Source organism: Diorhabda carinulata, chromosome 2, assembly GCF_026250575.1.
Source record: "Diorhabda carinulata isolate Delta chromosome 2, icDioCari1.1, whole genome shotgun sequence".
Taxonomy (NCBI): Eukaryota; Metazoa; Arthropoda; class Insecta; order Coleoptera; family Chrysomelidae; genus Diorhabda; species Diorhabda carinulata.
Window position 1 is genome coordinate 13,844,176 of NC_079461.1, and position 15,746 is coordinate 13,859,921.

Here is a 15,746-nt window from a genome sequence, read left to right on the forward strand (position 1 = left end):
GCATTTCCAAAAGCGTTGCGAGCAATTGTAGCATGTGTAGTAGTGGCGCGAAATTTAAAATTCCAATTTCAATAAAGTCTTACATTTAATTTGATGCTATAATAAAGTTATTAAATTTTGTGTATTTATACGTCATTAGCTAACTCATATTTTGGAGTTAAAGCGACATAATTTTAGTTATCCAAATTAGTTCTCAAAACATTAAAAAATTTAGGTTTTTAAATTTCGCGCTTTTACTACAAATGCTACCGCTATAGAACCTTTTATTATGGCGGACGATAATGACCAGAATACTCTAGAAGGTGTGAGAGAGAAAATATTTTCAAATTTTCTCGAATATTCTAGAGCCTAGCTCTCTGAATGTCGCTCACCAGAGTTAGTTTAATTTGAACAGCGAAACGAGCGATTTCAAAACGAAAAGAAGAGAAGTTATCTGTGAGCCTTTATTTAGAAGTATCACGTGTGAGTATTTTTAATAGTGTGTTTAATTAACTCTCGATTTTGAAACGAAATAGAAAAAAGCTATTTGTGGGTTTTTATCGTGAAAGGAATGCCATTACACTGCCTTCGTCTGAAAATTGGAACTCCAATCATACTACTCAGAAATCTCAACTCCCCAAAATTATGTAATGGAACTAGAATGATTGTAAAACAGCTATCGAATAATATCATTGAAGCTGAACTTATTTCTGGAAAGACCAAAGGACAGACAGTATTTATACCTAGAATACCTCTGATCTCTTCGGAATTGCCATTTCAATTTAAAAGACTGCAGTTTCCAATAAAATTAGCCTTTAGTTTTACAATTAACAAAGCGCAAGGACAAACTTTAAAATATTGTGGCATTAACCTCAAAGAATCCTGCTTCTCTCACGGTCAGCTATATGTAGCTTGCTCAAGAGTAGGAAATCCAAAAAATTTATGTATATATACTCCGGACAATAAAATCAAAAATGTTGTTTATAAACAAGTATTGTAAATAATGAGAAAACGTTTTCGATCAACTTTTTTTTTACTTTTTACGTCATAGTTTATTTTTTTATTTCGACTCTACCACGTCATCTCATATCAACTCCCGGGCGAAGCCGGGTTTTTTAGCTAGTATATATATATATTTATATATTTATATGTATTATTTCTTAGACCTTTTGATATGTTTATGTTTAAGCTTATAAACGGTCCATGATAATTGTTTTAATTCGTCTCTGTACTTATATCCTCTAACTGATTTATTAAATGAATTTAATTTTCCATTAATACACACGACTTCTGTATAATAATCTTCTAAATGTTTATCGATATCTTCCAACGTAATGCCTGTTTCAAGCTGTTTGAGCTTGAGGTATGTTCAGTAATTAAATAACATAATATGTATTTACTCCTATTATTTCGAATTTCGAAATTTCGAAATGTTGACTTGATGTTCTTCGAATGAGAAAAAACTACTTTCCTAGCTGTTACCAGGAAGAATATTGAATATTAAATTACATTAAATTTCCTGGAATCTTCAAACAACATAATATTGAGATAGCGTACAGTCAAACCCTTAATATTCAATCAATTTTTACTAAAATCAAAGATAAAACACCCATCAAAAATTGCCTAACCTAGTATATGAAATACCTTGTTTAAATGAAAAGTCTAAAATGTGGGATGGCTTTAATTACCAAAGATCTTCGTCTTCCATTTCATGCGCTCCCAGGTGCACAGTGCTATGGAGTTCTTTAGTGTTTCACACTGCGAGAGAATGTGAATTGAGGTTTTGTCCTCTGTATAACAAAACCTGCACGCCGCATTATCTGGTAGGGCTAGCATCTACGCATCTAGATCTACTGTGGTTATAGTTTCTTAGAAGAGTCTTTGTCTGTCTTAGCTTTTGAAAAGATGTCCCAATTACTGGTTTTGCTCCTATCTACCTCCCTTCCCAGTGCTTTCAATGCTTTTTCCATTGCTCCTTAGCTAATACCACAGAAAGGTTCCGGTCCCATAAATGGCTTTAGCAGGCTTATCAGTTATTCCATTTCCCTTCTCTCCACTGTGTCCCCGAATCCATTTTAGAGTAATTCTATTTTTCTTGCCTAGCTTATTTAATTTTTCTATAATCTCCTGTTTGCGACCCCCTCTAAATTGAACCGAACATATTTTTCAATGGAATAAATTTCTGCTTGAAAGATGCTTGGTGCGCTGCCCAGACTTTTACAGTGTTTGGTTCTGAGTCCCGACACTCCTATTCCAGTTCTATCTACTGTCTTTGATCTATCCGTATACCATTTAATAGCATATCTGCTTATTTCCCACTTACTTTTACAGTTTATTATTGAGATGAAGTTCTTCTCAAAGCTAAACTTTTTCGATCTGACGTCCTGAGATATGTTCCAGGGTTTATCATTATCTAGGTACGTGTTTTCTTTGATTCCGTCCACTCCTCGCGACTTGTTATGTAATTCATTTACCGCTGCATAACTGTTTTGCAATTGCTGCAGTTTCTCTCGTATTTTTACTATATTTTCTCCTTTTTTGTACTGAGGCTGGGTTCCCGCTTTCTAGGGACTTTCTCGTCACTCTTCATGAAGCTGCCATCTGATTTCCTTAGTGCCATGGTTGTATTGACTTTGCCCTTCAACAAGACATAGTGAAGTCTTGAAGCCGCAGGTGTACAGTCAATTTCCTCGCTGAATTTTCTGGAGCTTTTTCGCTTTGCTTCTCTCATTTCTTTGTTGTCGGCAGTGAGTTTTCTGGTCTAACTCTACCAGTTCCCGGAACACTTTGCCCGGAACAAAGAGGTTTCGTGTTTCAGTTCTCAGCTTAGACATATGATCATTCCACTAGGGAGCATCGCTCTTTTTTGCTTTTTTTATAGGGCAACTCGATTCGCATACATTGAGAATGACCTCATTCACGGTTCTTTGATACCCTTTTTTATCCGGTTTTTTAGGTTCGACGTACTCAATGTTTAAAATTTCTTCCCTTACTCTTGTTACTAATGTTGGTGTATTCTCTACATTGTGTACATAAAGGTTATTGTATAATATTGTATACTGTTTATACTGTATTGAATATTGAATACTGTAAAATCGATATCATCAGCGCATTATTGAGACTTAGGCCCCTATTTTAGTGTATAGTTCAAGCATATTCTATAATAATGGATAATTTCAAACTTGGATTGGACCAAGCCCGTGAACATTTCTTTATTGATTGTATTATTGTAAAGTTTATTTTCCTATTTTTTTTTTGTATTTTTCGACTCAACCTCTACTTCTTGCTCTATACTAATAGAACCATTAAAATTTTAACATTCATTTTATTTTTCTTATATTTCATATCATATGAGATAAATTATTTACGCATATTTACGCAAGATTCGTTGGATGGTTTTTAGGTAGAATAAGGAAAATAGAGCTCTGGTTTAAGTAAACACGGTTCATCGCAGTTTGGGGATATGTTTTTTTTAGATTCTTTTTCTTTTTTTGCTTAAATTGTATCTAGAGAACCAAACTGAGTAGATGTAATAGATGTGACGTCACGAGACCCTACGTCAGGTTATCTCTCTCGCACTCATTGATTTGCCTATCTGTCTCTCACACTCATTGATTTCCCTATTTGTCTCTCTCCAACACTCATTGATTTCTCTATACTTATAATTTTACTGGCCTATTAATTCTACTTGACTGAAATCGCAAATTATTTCAGTTTGTTCGTGATTTATATACTAAACACTAATTGTAATCAAAAGTTGGAGCTTAAATGTCTACTAGAAGTGCCTTAGAGTTTTGACGATCGGACCAGAGAGTGACATAATCAAGAATTTAGACTAGTTATAATTTTTAAAGTACTGGTTCAAATTGAATACAATTTGAAATAATCCGTGTTTACACAATACTTACTTGGTTACTAGAAATACAGGATTATATTTTAATCCACAACGAAGTAATAGGCGGTGGAAAATGGCCTGAACTGCTTCGAGATAAGAATGGTACGGCCTTGCTGCTTTTTTGCTCTACTTGGCGGGGACACTGTCGTCCCCCCAGACTTTTTAGAAATATTTCTGGTAGTAGAATTAAATTTTTTATTTAGTCAATCGCAAGCATATCGTCATCCCTCTTTTCAATATTATACGAATTTTTGATATTTTTTATGAGATACAAATTAAGAGTGGAATAAATTATAATTTTCTGGTGTTTATTCAATATAATGGGAAATGGATTAAGGTAAAAAGTATATGATTTCATTTTAGAAAAGTGGCCACAAGAAATCAATTCTGTTTATTGATGATAAAATCAACAATTTGCAAGTATATTTTTGTATAAGATGCATTTACTCTAAGAACTGGACATTTGAAATCGGAATTTTGACGTAAATACCTGAATTTTTAATATAAATTATGATGAAGGATTTAAAGACAAACAGTAGGAATTTTTTTATAACAACTTCCGAGAAGAGGTGAGAAAAATGAATAAAGCGGTTTTTTCCAAATTTTCGACGAAAAGTGATCTTGGAAAAAATTGTGAAGCATAAAATCAAATTCAACTTAATTAGGACGGTTATAAGTTAAGGAATGATGATAAAAACTCATAAGTTGAAAATAAATATACAGATTCTATTTTTCTCTCGATTTTTTTTTAAATTCTGCACTTTCAGACTAGAAAATTATTTTTTTTTAATTGTACCGGGTTCTCGGCCATATCTCGGGAACCGTTTATAGTACAGCTTCGAAAAAAAATTTATAACAAAAGTGACCTCGAGAAAAACCTGGAAAATATTTACAGAGTTGTAGGTCCATCGCCGAGGGCGTAATTGAATATCAAAAATTATGAAATGAATAATTTACAAATTTTCCTAATTAAGATGCATTTAAACTATGATTATCGTATTCTTCAAAAAAATCAGCGTATATTTGATTAGACAAGTTTTATTCTATCTCTTCAAATAAGACGTGGGGGAAGCGGGAACTTTATTATGAAAAAAAGTCCAGTTCTACTTAACCTATCTATACAAACTTAGTCTTTTTGAAGAGAGCTCCTTTCTACCAATCTAAGAGTTATAATTTCGTAAAAACCTAATGAGTAACGTATACGCTAGAGGGCGCTATTTATTTATTTTTTTAAATCTAGCTATTCTTGAAAAATGTTGAAAGGAAACATGGAGTTTTAATTAACGAATATAAAATTCGACCAAATTAGCAACAGAATAGCGAAAACCGCATGTCGATATCTTTTTTGTATTACGAAATATCCCTAAGAAATGTGCAAATTTTAAGCATTTTCCTTTAAACATAAATTACTCCGGGTTGACTGAGCAGATTTTAACATTTTTTGACTCCTCAAAATTGTCTTTCTTTGTTCTATTAATAATAGTTTCAATTATTATGTCAATACTACTCACGCTGTCACCGGGAAACTGCGTTATGGAAGTTAAAATGGAAATATAACTTAAGGTACCTCGCTAGTGACGATCTAAATGTCAAATTATCACCCATCACTTTCTATACAAGCGTTTATTCTTTGAAGAGTAGATTGAACACCAGTCTCAATTTCTGCTCTCAAAATACTCTGGCGTTTCGTATTCTATCGATCATGTTATATCTAGTAGTAGGTCTAATTGTACAAACAAGGTCTTTAATCCGGCTCCAGAGATAGAAATCTAAAACGGTTAAGTCTGGTGAGCTGGCTGGCCAAAAAATAGGCCTCCACGTCCTATCCACCTATCAGGGTAAGCAATATCTAAAAATTCTCTAGCTTGTCTGGAGAAATGCGTCGGACACCCATCGTGCTGTAACAACATAAACCTATGAGTGATATATCTTCAAGAAGAAGTGGGAATTCATCTCTTATAAAATTTAGGTAGCGCTCCTCGTTAATTGTTATATATATATATATATATATATATAACAATTCAAGATTTTCATTTTCAAATAAAAACTGTTTTACATAATATATTTATTTTTTATGAATTCTTTGCTTTCCAGGTAAGTATAATACAAATTAGCTTGTGAAATACTCGTATTATTGAACTGTAGAGTATCCAACGTAATGTACATACGCCCTTCTCATTCAATGGGCCTCTGTATTGGAATTTTTCTTGAATATTTTGAATTATTCAATCACAATTTCCATGAGAATTCAAGTTTTTTCAGTTGTTATCAATCTTATCTCGGGAGTTCCTACTTATAACAGATAAGTTTTCTTTTTCTCCTCCTTAATATTCTTCTGTATGTGTCTTTTCTTCATTTCTTTTACATACACTCTTGAAGTATTTCAGCCATAACAAGACATACAAAATTGCATTTGAGGTTATTATTTTTATAATTTCATCTTGCTATAGCACAATTGGTTTCACGTGTGCGAAAAGACTGTAAAAAATGAAAAACAAGATATATGATAATATATGATACATGATAATGAACGTAGAAAAAACAATTTGGAAAAGATAACAACTTTGTATTTACAGCGTTATCGAAAATTCGGGATGAATAGAATGCCAATTTCCCGTTTACAATAGATGCAATCCTTGCACTTTAATTTTCATACAAGCACCAAGCGGTGAAGTAGCAGAAATTTTCAGGAGCTTAAAAGGCTTTTAGCATCAAACGTATAAACTCTATCCCATGCTCGGCTTCGGATTGGTAACAGTGTACCTCGTTGGAAAGGTTCCGTTCACGACTAGACAATATTAAATGACAGTGAATTTTGTACAGTGCAAGCAGAAGGCAGATTGAAATATTCGTCTTCTATTTCATAAGCTCCCAAGTAGTGCCGTAGTGTTTCACACTTCGAGAGAATATGGATAGAGGTTTCATCCTTTGTGAAAAATACACGACTCATTATCTAAGTCTAGCGTCTTGAGGTATCTGTTGAGGCAACAGTGCACCGATAGGACTCCTGTTAGTATTAGTAGATTGTTCTTACTTAGGTTGATACACTCAGCAGATCTTCCCTGATTATAATTTCTTAGGAGAGTCCCAGGAGAGTCTTTTTTCTAGACAATCGCAAACGAGATTGGATTTCATGATATTTGAGCCTAAAGTTTTGATGATTGCTTGACTATCGGACGGGATGATGATCTCCTATTCGCGATAGCTCCTCTCTAGATTCAACTGGAGACATTTCTCAATTGCATAAATTTCTGCTTGAAAAATGCTTGGTGTGTTGCCCAGGTTTTCAGAGTGTTTGATTCAAGGGCCCGTACACTATTCCAGCTCTGTCAACTGGACATTATTCCCTCATGTGCATCCCTTGTTGGCACTAAATGAAATGGTGTCTTGCCCTACTTTCATTTCTGCTGTTCTAGAAGGTAGTAGTTGTGCCATCTATCTGGAGGTTGCCCTATCTACTCTTCTTGCGTTTGCGTTTTTCAACACCCTCTTGCGGAGTATTGTCAAAGGCGATTACCGCATCAAATAATGAGTTGAAATCTTTGAAAATTTCGCTAGCTCTCCCAACTCAAACTTCGACCCACCTCTTGACATGGGTCATCTTGAGCATTAGTCATAACATCATTAGTGATGTATTGTATTGTATAGTGAACACTCAGTGGAATACACATTATTTTATCCCTTTTTTTAAATGATATTTTGTTCAAGTAATCTATTGCTGAAGTTCATTAATTAGTTTCATATCAATTCAAAATAGTGGAAATTTAAAAAAAAAATTATGCAAGACAATATTTTCTTGTGAAATAAAATTAAAATGGAAAATAAATTAATAGAGCAGCGGGTTTCAATTTCTGAACAATAAATATATATATAAATAGTCTTTAGGATATCATTAAATACACTTCTGTAAACCTGTATTCGTTCATGAATTTTGTTATGAGAGTATTGCACTCATAATTTGGTCTTTATCATTATACTTACATTGTGAACCATTTAGTTTCATATGAAATTTATATACATATTTATATGAAAAATATTTTTTATGTGATATATATGATTATACCCAATTTACATAATATATCGAACCGAAAAATGATATATAAGAACAAAACTAGAGTAAATATTCACTATACCAAAATGAAGTATACCAAATTATACTCCGTCACAACTTTATTGTTCTTAACTTTTGTTCGATTGGGTCGTACCCAATTGGGAACTTTTAATTACTACAAAAATCTCCTGACAACATCTGTTGAGCAGGCCTTAAATTTTACGCCTCCTACAAATGCCTACATGTATAAACCTAAAAATGATACTATACTAGGTAAGTTTAATTTTTTGGTTTCAATTAACGTTACCAATGTAGATAATTATTTTGAGAAACACACTATTCTTCGTAAGCAAGTATGATCTGTTCTATTTCAAACTTTGTTCATGTTTTGAAGATAAAAGCATTACTTATTTGAAAGAAAAGCCTTTGCTAGAGTACTGTAATGCCTCCTCCAAACGGGCGATTGAACTTTATCCACAAGGTGTATTTTACTTAGATAGTTTTATTACATACTAACTAGTCAGTAATATTTATGTACACATAAATTTCTAAATTATTTAAATACACTCTTTGGTTCTTTTTAGTATTAAGCAGCTGAAACTGCGTTTTATTAAGACTGTCAAATATTAACCATGACAGTTAACTTGTCAAAAAGTAGTTTTGAAAGTTGCTGAATCCTGGTTTAAATATCAGTCCTCATTTTCGGCCGTCATCCACTACTTTCATTACGGATATTGAATCTGGTTTCTAATAATCAATAGCATGCTAGATAAGGCTTTCATGTATTTGATGAGAGTGATTTGGAGGATTGCATAATTGATAAACACCATTCTTAAAGACACTTCTATATAAAATACGCAAAAAAATTCGAAAGACAAATGCAAGTTGACGAATTTACTAGTCATCATCAGATGCAAATTATTTTAGTTTTTAATGCTGGTTAGAAGGAGTGGGATGCTTCAAAACTTCAAGTACTACTTTGTTTGTTAATAAAAAGGAAAACATTTTTTGACACAATGTATGGAGTAACCACTTTTTTCTTTTAATTCGAATTTTTTCGATATAAATAACGTACGCAAAAACATGATTTATTACTTAATGTTAAAAATTTTTTCATGTGAGTAGACGAATCTATCTATCCGAACTACGCATATATTTTTAACTGGATGTACGAAAGAGAGAGTATTAGACAATAGTGAAGTATAAATCAGTGCCCAGTCAACAATAGTTTCGAAGACATAATCAAGATCCTAAGTGAATTTCATGAATGAATTTCAGATTCACTATTATTAAAATAAGTAAAGAATACCTATCTTAGGCAGACCAATAAATACCTGGTCAAACCAAATTAAAGAAGATAAAGAAAAGAATGTGGAACGCTGACAAAAAAACAGGATTAACAAAAAATTATAACAAAAAAAAGAAGGGGAGTAATCCACTTCAATGAAGGGATTTGTTGGCGTACAAACCGCTAGCCACAATCCAAGAGATTTAACGACATAATGATAAATGATGAAATATAGAATACGGTGATTTATTACAGTGATTGTAAAATATTGTAAAGAAATTATACTATTAGATATATCGAGTTATGTTCCAATGCATAAATATATATAATTCGAAAACCATTTCAGCTGTTGTCTCAACGAAATTCTCAAATCCAAATAAATTCACATTTCCATCGATCTTTGTTCATGTTCTTTTCTTAATTCAATCACATACATAATATTTTTATATTTTATAAATTTCAGACTATGGTACCTACGACTTTGTGATAATTGGGGCAGGAGTCAGTGGCAGTATAATAGCAAATAGATTGTCAGAAATAACTACATGGAGAATTCTTTTGATAGAACCAGGCGACTTTTCAGACGGAGGCTTAATCCAAGTCCCTGGATTTTTTATGTACCATAATTCAACAAAATACAATTGGGCTTATACATCTGTACCTCAAAAAAATATTTGCCTTGGTAAGAGATATTTTATTTTTGCGAAAAAAAAAACAATTGAACAGCACCAAAGTTAACAAAACATTGTCATATTGAAAATTTTTTTCTGATAATGAGAAAAGTATTTACCACAATTCTTGTTTAACAGAATACACTTTTGTGTTTGATTGCCACAGTCCCTTATATTTATTCTTCTAAATTTTCTTGATTTTAAGTCTCCTCGACCTAAAATCAAGAAAATTTAGAAGAATAAACATAAGTGTAAGGTTAAAATATTGAAAAAAACTGGTTTTAACACCGAAGAGACTTAAAATCAAGAATATATATCCATCCTAGGATAGACAGAAAAACATTTTTTACGATTTTGCCACAACTACTGGCAACATTGTATTGAAATTCTATACGAATATATTTTGGAAGCTGACACATTCAATGAATTTCTTTTTATGTCTGACTCTCATAGAGGGGCGGTAATCACACGGCTCGTACCAAATAGAACATATAGAATAGAATAGAACAATAAAACTTTTTCAATATTAGATTTGTTACGAAAAATTGACACCAAAAAGATACTTTTGACAAACTCTATAAGTTTTCGGAATATTTTGATTTGAAAATTATGAAGTAATAACCTATGCTGGTATGAAGTATTAATGGAATTATTGATTATTATTATTATTAATTAGTAAGTATTGTGTGAATTTTTTGTAAGATAAATGAGACTCGATCGATAAAACGGATACATTTGAAAAAATTGACACTAAGTGCTTTCGTTTCTTGTAACGTTTCACAAAAATCCAGTCTAATCAGTATAGGATCTTGTTTTTTAAATTTAAAAGAGCTAAGCTATAGGAAACCTTAGTACGAAACAAACAATAATTTTATGATCATGTATTACGGTTTTGGGACTCAAACTGTTGTTTGTTTCATTCTAATGCCCCCTATAGCTGAGTACCCATAATATGGTAATGGTAATAGTTCCATGGAACACTGCTATTCATTGATAGTATTGTAGGGGTACACTTTAATTGATTAAGAGAACATTTATATACTTCAGTGGACTGTAATTCTTTATTTTGCATACATAAAAAATACATACATAAAATATATTTCTCCGTTACAACATCCTACTTCGCTTTACAAACAATGTTTTATATACATCAACAGATATTGTTAATGAAAATGTACTTAAATTTTGAATACACTGACAGGCTAGTGTTAAGGAAACCTAGTCCAGTTATAACGCGTTATGCAGAAAAGTTTTCTCGAAGAAATTTACCAAGTAAAAATACATTTATGGCCATTCAATGACGTTGTCGAGAAACCGGGAATGTGACCCCTGAGAAAATAAATTCTGGTAGGCCTAGAACAACAAGAACCGTTAATAAAGAAAATATGATTTTAAATTTAGTTGATAAAAATCCAACAGTGAGCGCAAGGAATGTGGCAAGACGATAAGAATACGTCTTCTTCAAGCACTTGGAGGATAACTAAAGACCAACCGCTTAGAAGAATAATGGATATTTTGGAAAACAGACAGACTGTGTATTCTTGAAAACGAAGGACATTTTGAACACTTACTCCAATTGAATTCTATTCTATGTAATTAACCTTTTTTTAAAATTACATCTTGTTTTTTCTTATCAATACATTTATCATTACTTCATACCGGCATCGGTTATTACTTCATAATTGTCAAATCAAATATTCCGAAAAGGTACACAGTAACCCTTTTTATCAAAAGTACTTTTTTGGTATAAAATTGAATGATGTTCAAGTTCACTAGAAATTGTTCGTAATAAATCTAATAATCTGAAAAAGTTATATTCAATACTACGAACCGTGTATCTGGCGCTTTAACATATTCGTATAGAATTTCAATACATTGTAGCCAATAGTCACCGCAAAATCATAATTTATTTTTACTGGGCAAACCTCAAATAGTTTTTTGTTTTATCTATCCTAGAGACAGGATCACGTTTTTTGAAATACCCTGTATATATCAAAATATAAGGACTGAAATTAGTTGCACGTCAATTATTATCTGTCTTTCAAAACTTAGAAAAATAATTTTAAAACAGACCGAAAATATATAGTTTCTGCACACTATCATGGTTTTTGTGGCTTTGGTAATTATCTCTTTTTCATGTGGTAGGTCTTGTTCAGATTGACATTTAGCCCCACCGATTGACACCTTCTTTTTGTATAGTTGAGTCCATTTTGAACTATGTCACAAAGTGCATTCTCGAAACATCCTTTTGCGTAGGTGATTATATCGTCTGTATATCCTTTACAGGGTATGCCGAGCTTCGTCAACCCTCATAGAAGTTCATCTACTACTAAGCCCCACATAAGTGGTGTCATGCCCTACTTTAGTTTCTGCTGTTCTAGTAGAAAGTAGTTGTGCCATCCATATTGTCCAAGGTGTCTTCTATGTCAAAGAAGGCAAATACTACATTTTCTTTGTTCGTCAAAAAGTTCTGAATTCCAGGTGTCAATTATACCAAAGCAGTCTCCGTAAATTTGCCTGTTTGGTATGTAAATTAACATGGATGGAGAGGATGGACAGAATCGCTATTCTAATATAATTTTCGACAAGCTTTTCCATCGTTTTGAGTAGAAACAAGGTCAGGCTGAGGATTTGTGATCTCTGGTGTCCTTCTTCTCTACTTTTTGGATGAAGATTACTTTGGCCCTTCTCAATGTCTCAAATGGACATTTTAAATATTAACAAAGTATGTGATATTATAATATGTGAACTATTTTGAAAGAAGTGAAAAATATTCATATATTTTGATAAAAAACTTAACAGGTCAAAACCTAAATTTTTTTTTGCTTTTTTTTTCTTATTTCCATCACGGATTATTTGAGAGCAGCACAAAAAAGATATGTAGGTGGATATTAGAGAATAAAATCATTAATTTCAATTTTCTATATTTCAACTGGAAAGTATTATATTATAAAATTAAAATTTCTTTGAAACTATTTGTCACAAATTAAAATTTTGCTTATTTTACAACTCTCAACAATAAACTTGGAACGTGAAGAAAAGATATTGAGCCAATGTAATAAGAATTACTCACCACAAAAGTCTTTTATGAGCTATATCTAGATCGTCTGCAATCGACGAAAAGATAATTTTACAGAGTAATGAAATGATTTCATCGAAATGGTTCAGTGTAATGAGAGACTGACGAGAAAAAAACAAAATAATTATTTGAAATCCATAGTATTTGAATATATTATCTGTGATTTTTGAAAATAGAAAGACATTTTTTATGAAATGATTTATGAGAAATTTACTCAGACTTTACCTACGTATTTTATGGAATTCACATGGAGCTACTTTTTATTACAATGCACGCACCTATCAATAGAAAACTCAAAACAAGTTTACTGATAGGTAGACTAGAAGGACTAATTCTATGATCGACTAAATCACCATATCAAGTTAAATCGACTTTTTATTTTATATGTATTAAAGATTTATTATAACGAGAGCTCCCAGCATTCTAACACCAAGTCTGTATAGACCTTATGGGAGCATAAAATTCAAAAAAATTCTCTATTTATTATTTATTTATTATCCACCCTTCTGATATTTGTGTGTTGCTCTAAAATAATTGTAATAAGTTAATTAAATAGAGAAAAGAAAAGTGTAACATACTTTTCATATGAACAATTAAAAATATCTTAAAAACTATCAATTTTGAGAATAACTAGAATCAATTTAACTATATAGAGAGGGGCTCATGTTTAGTATACTAAATAAAAAGTGGTGAATACAAAAATTGGGAACATAGCATTTAGAATAATCCTACCAGATTCCATGAATATTGAACAAAATCGAATTTTTAGAAATTCTAAATGTAGGGGTTACCATAAACAATTACTCTTATACACAAACTGAGTTATGTATTAAATACAATTTTCGTTGACTCCTACCATTGTTTTCAAAATACTCAGTATAAAATATAACATTACATTGTTGTTGGAGAAAAGCGGAGGGTATATTTAATTTGGAATGAAATACATAGTGTTCAATTAAAAACAAACTTTGCTGTGAAACAGAATCATGTATATTTGTGAATGATTTCGAAACATTTAGTAATAAATTAAGTGTTGTATTTGTGAATAAAATTTTGGATATTCAGATCAAACTGATTCATCAAATTTATCTACCAGATTCAGAAGATAACTAGCATTGCTATCACCATTTTCGAGATCGATAATGTCACCAATTAGCTCCTAATTTCAATATTATTTTTAATTTCAGGTAACCCAAACCAGACATGCCCAATTGCTCGAGGAAAAGGAGTAGGAGGAGGCTCTTTAATAAATGCACTTGTATACTGTCGTGGTCCACCTGGAGATTTCGATAAATTAGCAGGACTGGTTGACGATCCATCTTGGAATTATAAAAATTTATTGAAATATTTCAAAAAAACTGAATATTTTGATTGGACTAATCCTAAGGCTCCAATAGACCTATCGTATCACGGTAAAGTTGGTTTATTACATGTGGAACATGGATTACCAATGACTGAATTTGGAAAACAATTTTTTTACGCCAACCGAGAAATGGGTTATGAATTGATTGATTACAATGGACCGAATATGATTGGAGCCACGTATATTCAACGATTCACCAGACATGGTGAACGAGAAGATTTTGGATCTATATTTATAAGTCCTTACCTCGGAAGACCCAGCTTAAAAGTAATTACGGGAAGTTACGTTATTAAAATTGAAATAAATAAAGTGAATAAGGTGGCTGAAAGTGTTTTGTTCACAAATGGGGTCAACACTTATCGGGTAAAAGCTTCAAAAGAGATTATTCTATCCGCTGGTACCATTGCTAGTCCTCAAATTCTCATGCTCTCTGGTGTTGGACCCCAGAATCATTTGAAGGACGTGAATATTGAAGTTATCCAAGATTTGGAAGTTGGTAGTAAGTTGAAAGATCACATCGATTATCTACTCCCATTTAGTTCAAATATGAAATTTCATCAACCAACCCTGTTCGAGGAATTATCGGATTACTTCAAAGGAACTGGATATCTAACATACCCTCCTTCATTACCACAAGCTTTAGGATTTTATCAAATAAATAAAACTGAAACGGGAGTGCCTGATTTTGAAATTTTTTCTTTGGTTCCTCAAGATTTAACAGGAATGCTGTACAACTCAGTGAAAGATGCAAATACTACGTTACAATACATTGGTACAGAATTTTTCACAGTTAAATCGACTGGTACCTTGAGACTTAAGAATAATAATCCTTATGAATATCCATTGATAGACATGAATGCATTTTCTGATAAAAACGATGATGATATAGATATGGTATACCAAAGTATACGATTTATATTCAAGCTCATAAATACCAAACCCTACAGAAAATATAATGTCCAATATATTGATGATAATTCTTCAGCATGTTCAAAATATCCAGTGAAATCCAAAAAGTACTGGTACTGTTTATTAAAAGAGATAGCTTTTCCTGGACTACATATGGTAGGCACTTGTTCTATGGGTATTGATCCTAAGAAGGGGGCCGTAGTAGATTCAAAATTGAGAGTATTTGGCATCAAAAATTTAAGAGTTGCGGATGCTAGTGTATATCCTGAACTTATAGCAGGTCACTCGACAATCCCATGTGCTACTTTAGCTGAAAAAATAAGTGACGATATTAAAAGAGATCATGGAGGAATTGTATTTGAAGACTAATTTGATCATTTCGAGAAGAGAATATATTTGATATCTTTATTGATTCTAAACTTTTCATCTTACAATTATGAGGATTCATTTGATTACTCTGAAATAGTTGTGAAAAATTTTATACATATAAATCAGCTTAGTATTTGAATCC

The 15,746-nt window shown here is 32.0% G+C and overlaps 1 protein-coding gene across 1 annotated transcript; it reads left to right on the forward strand.

Annotated features, from left to right (window-relative positions):
• Window positions 1-8,011: 8,011 nt before the first annotated feature.
• Window positions 8,012-15,604, forward strand: LOC130903735 (glucose dehydrogenase [FAD, quinone]-like). The gene is made up of 4 exons (XM_057815985.1): window positions 8,012-8,198; window positions 9,677-9,895; window positions 14,151-14,269; window positions 14,351-15,604. Exons 1-4 carry the CDS (start codon window positions 8,012-8,014, stop codon window positions 15,602-15,604), a joined length of 1,779 nt encoding a protein of 592 aa, XP_057671968.1.
• Window positions 15,605-15,746: the final 142 nt, after the last annotated feature.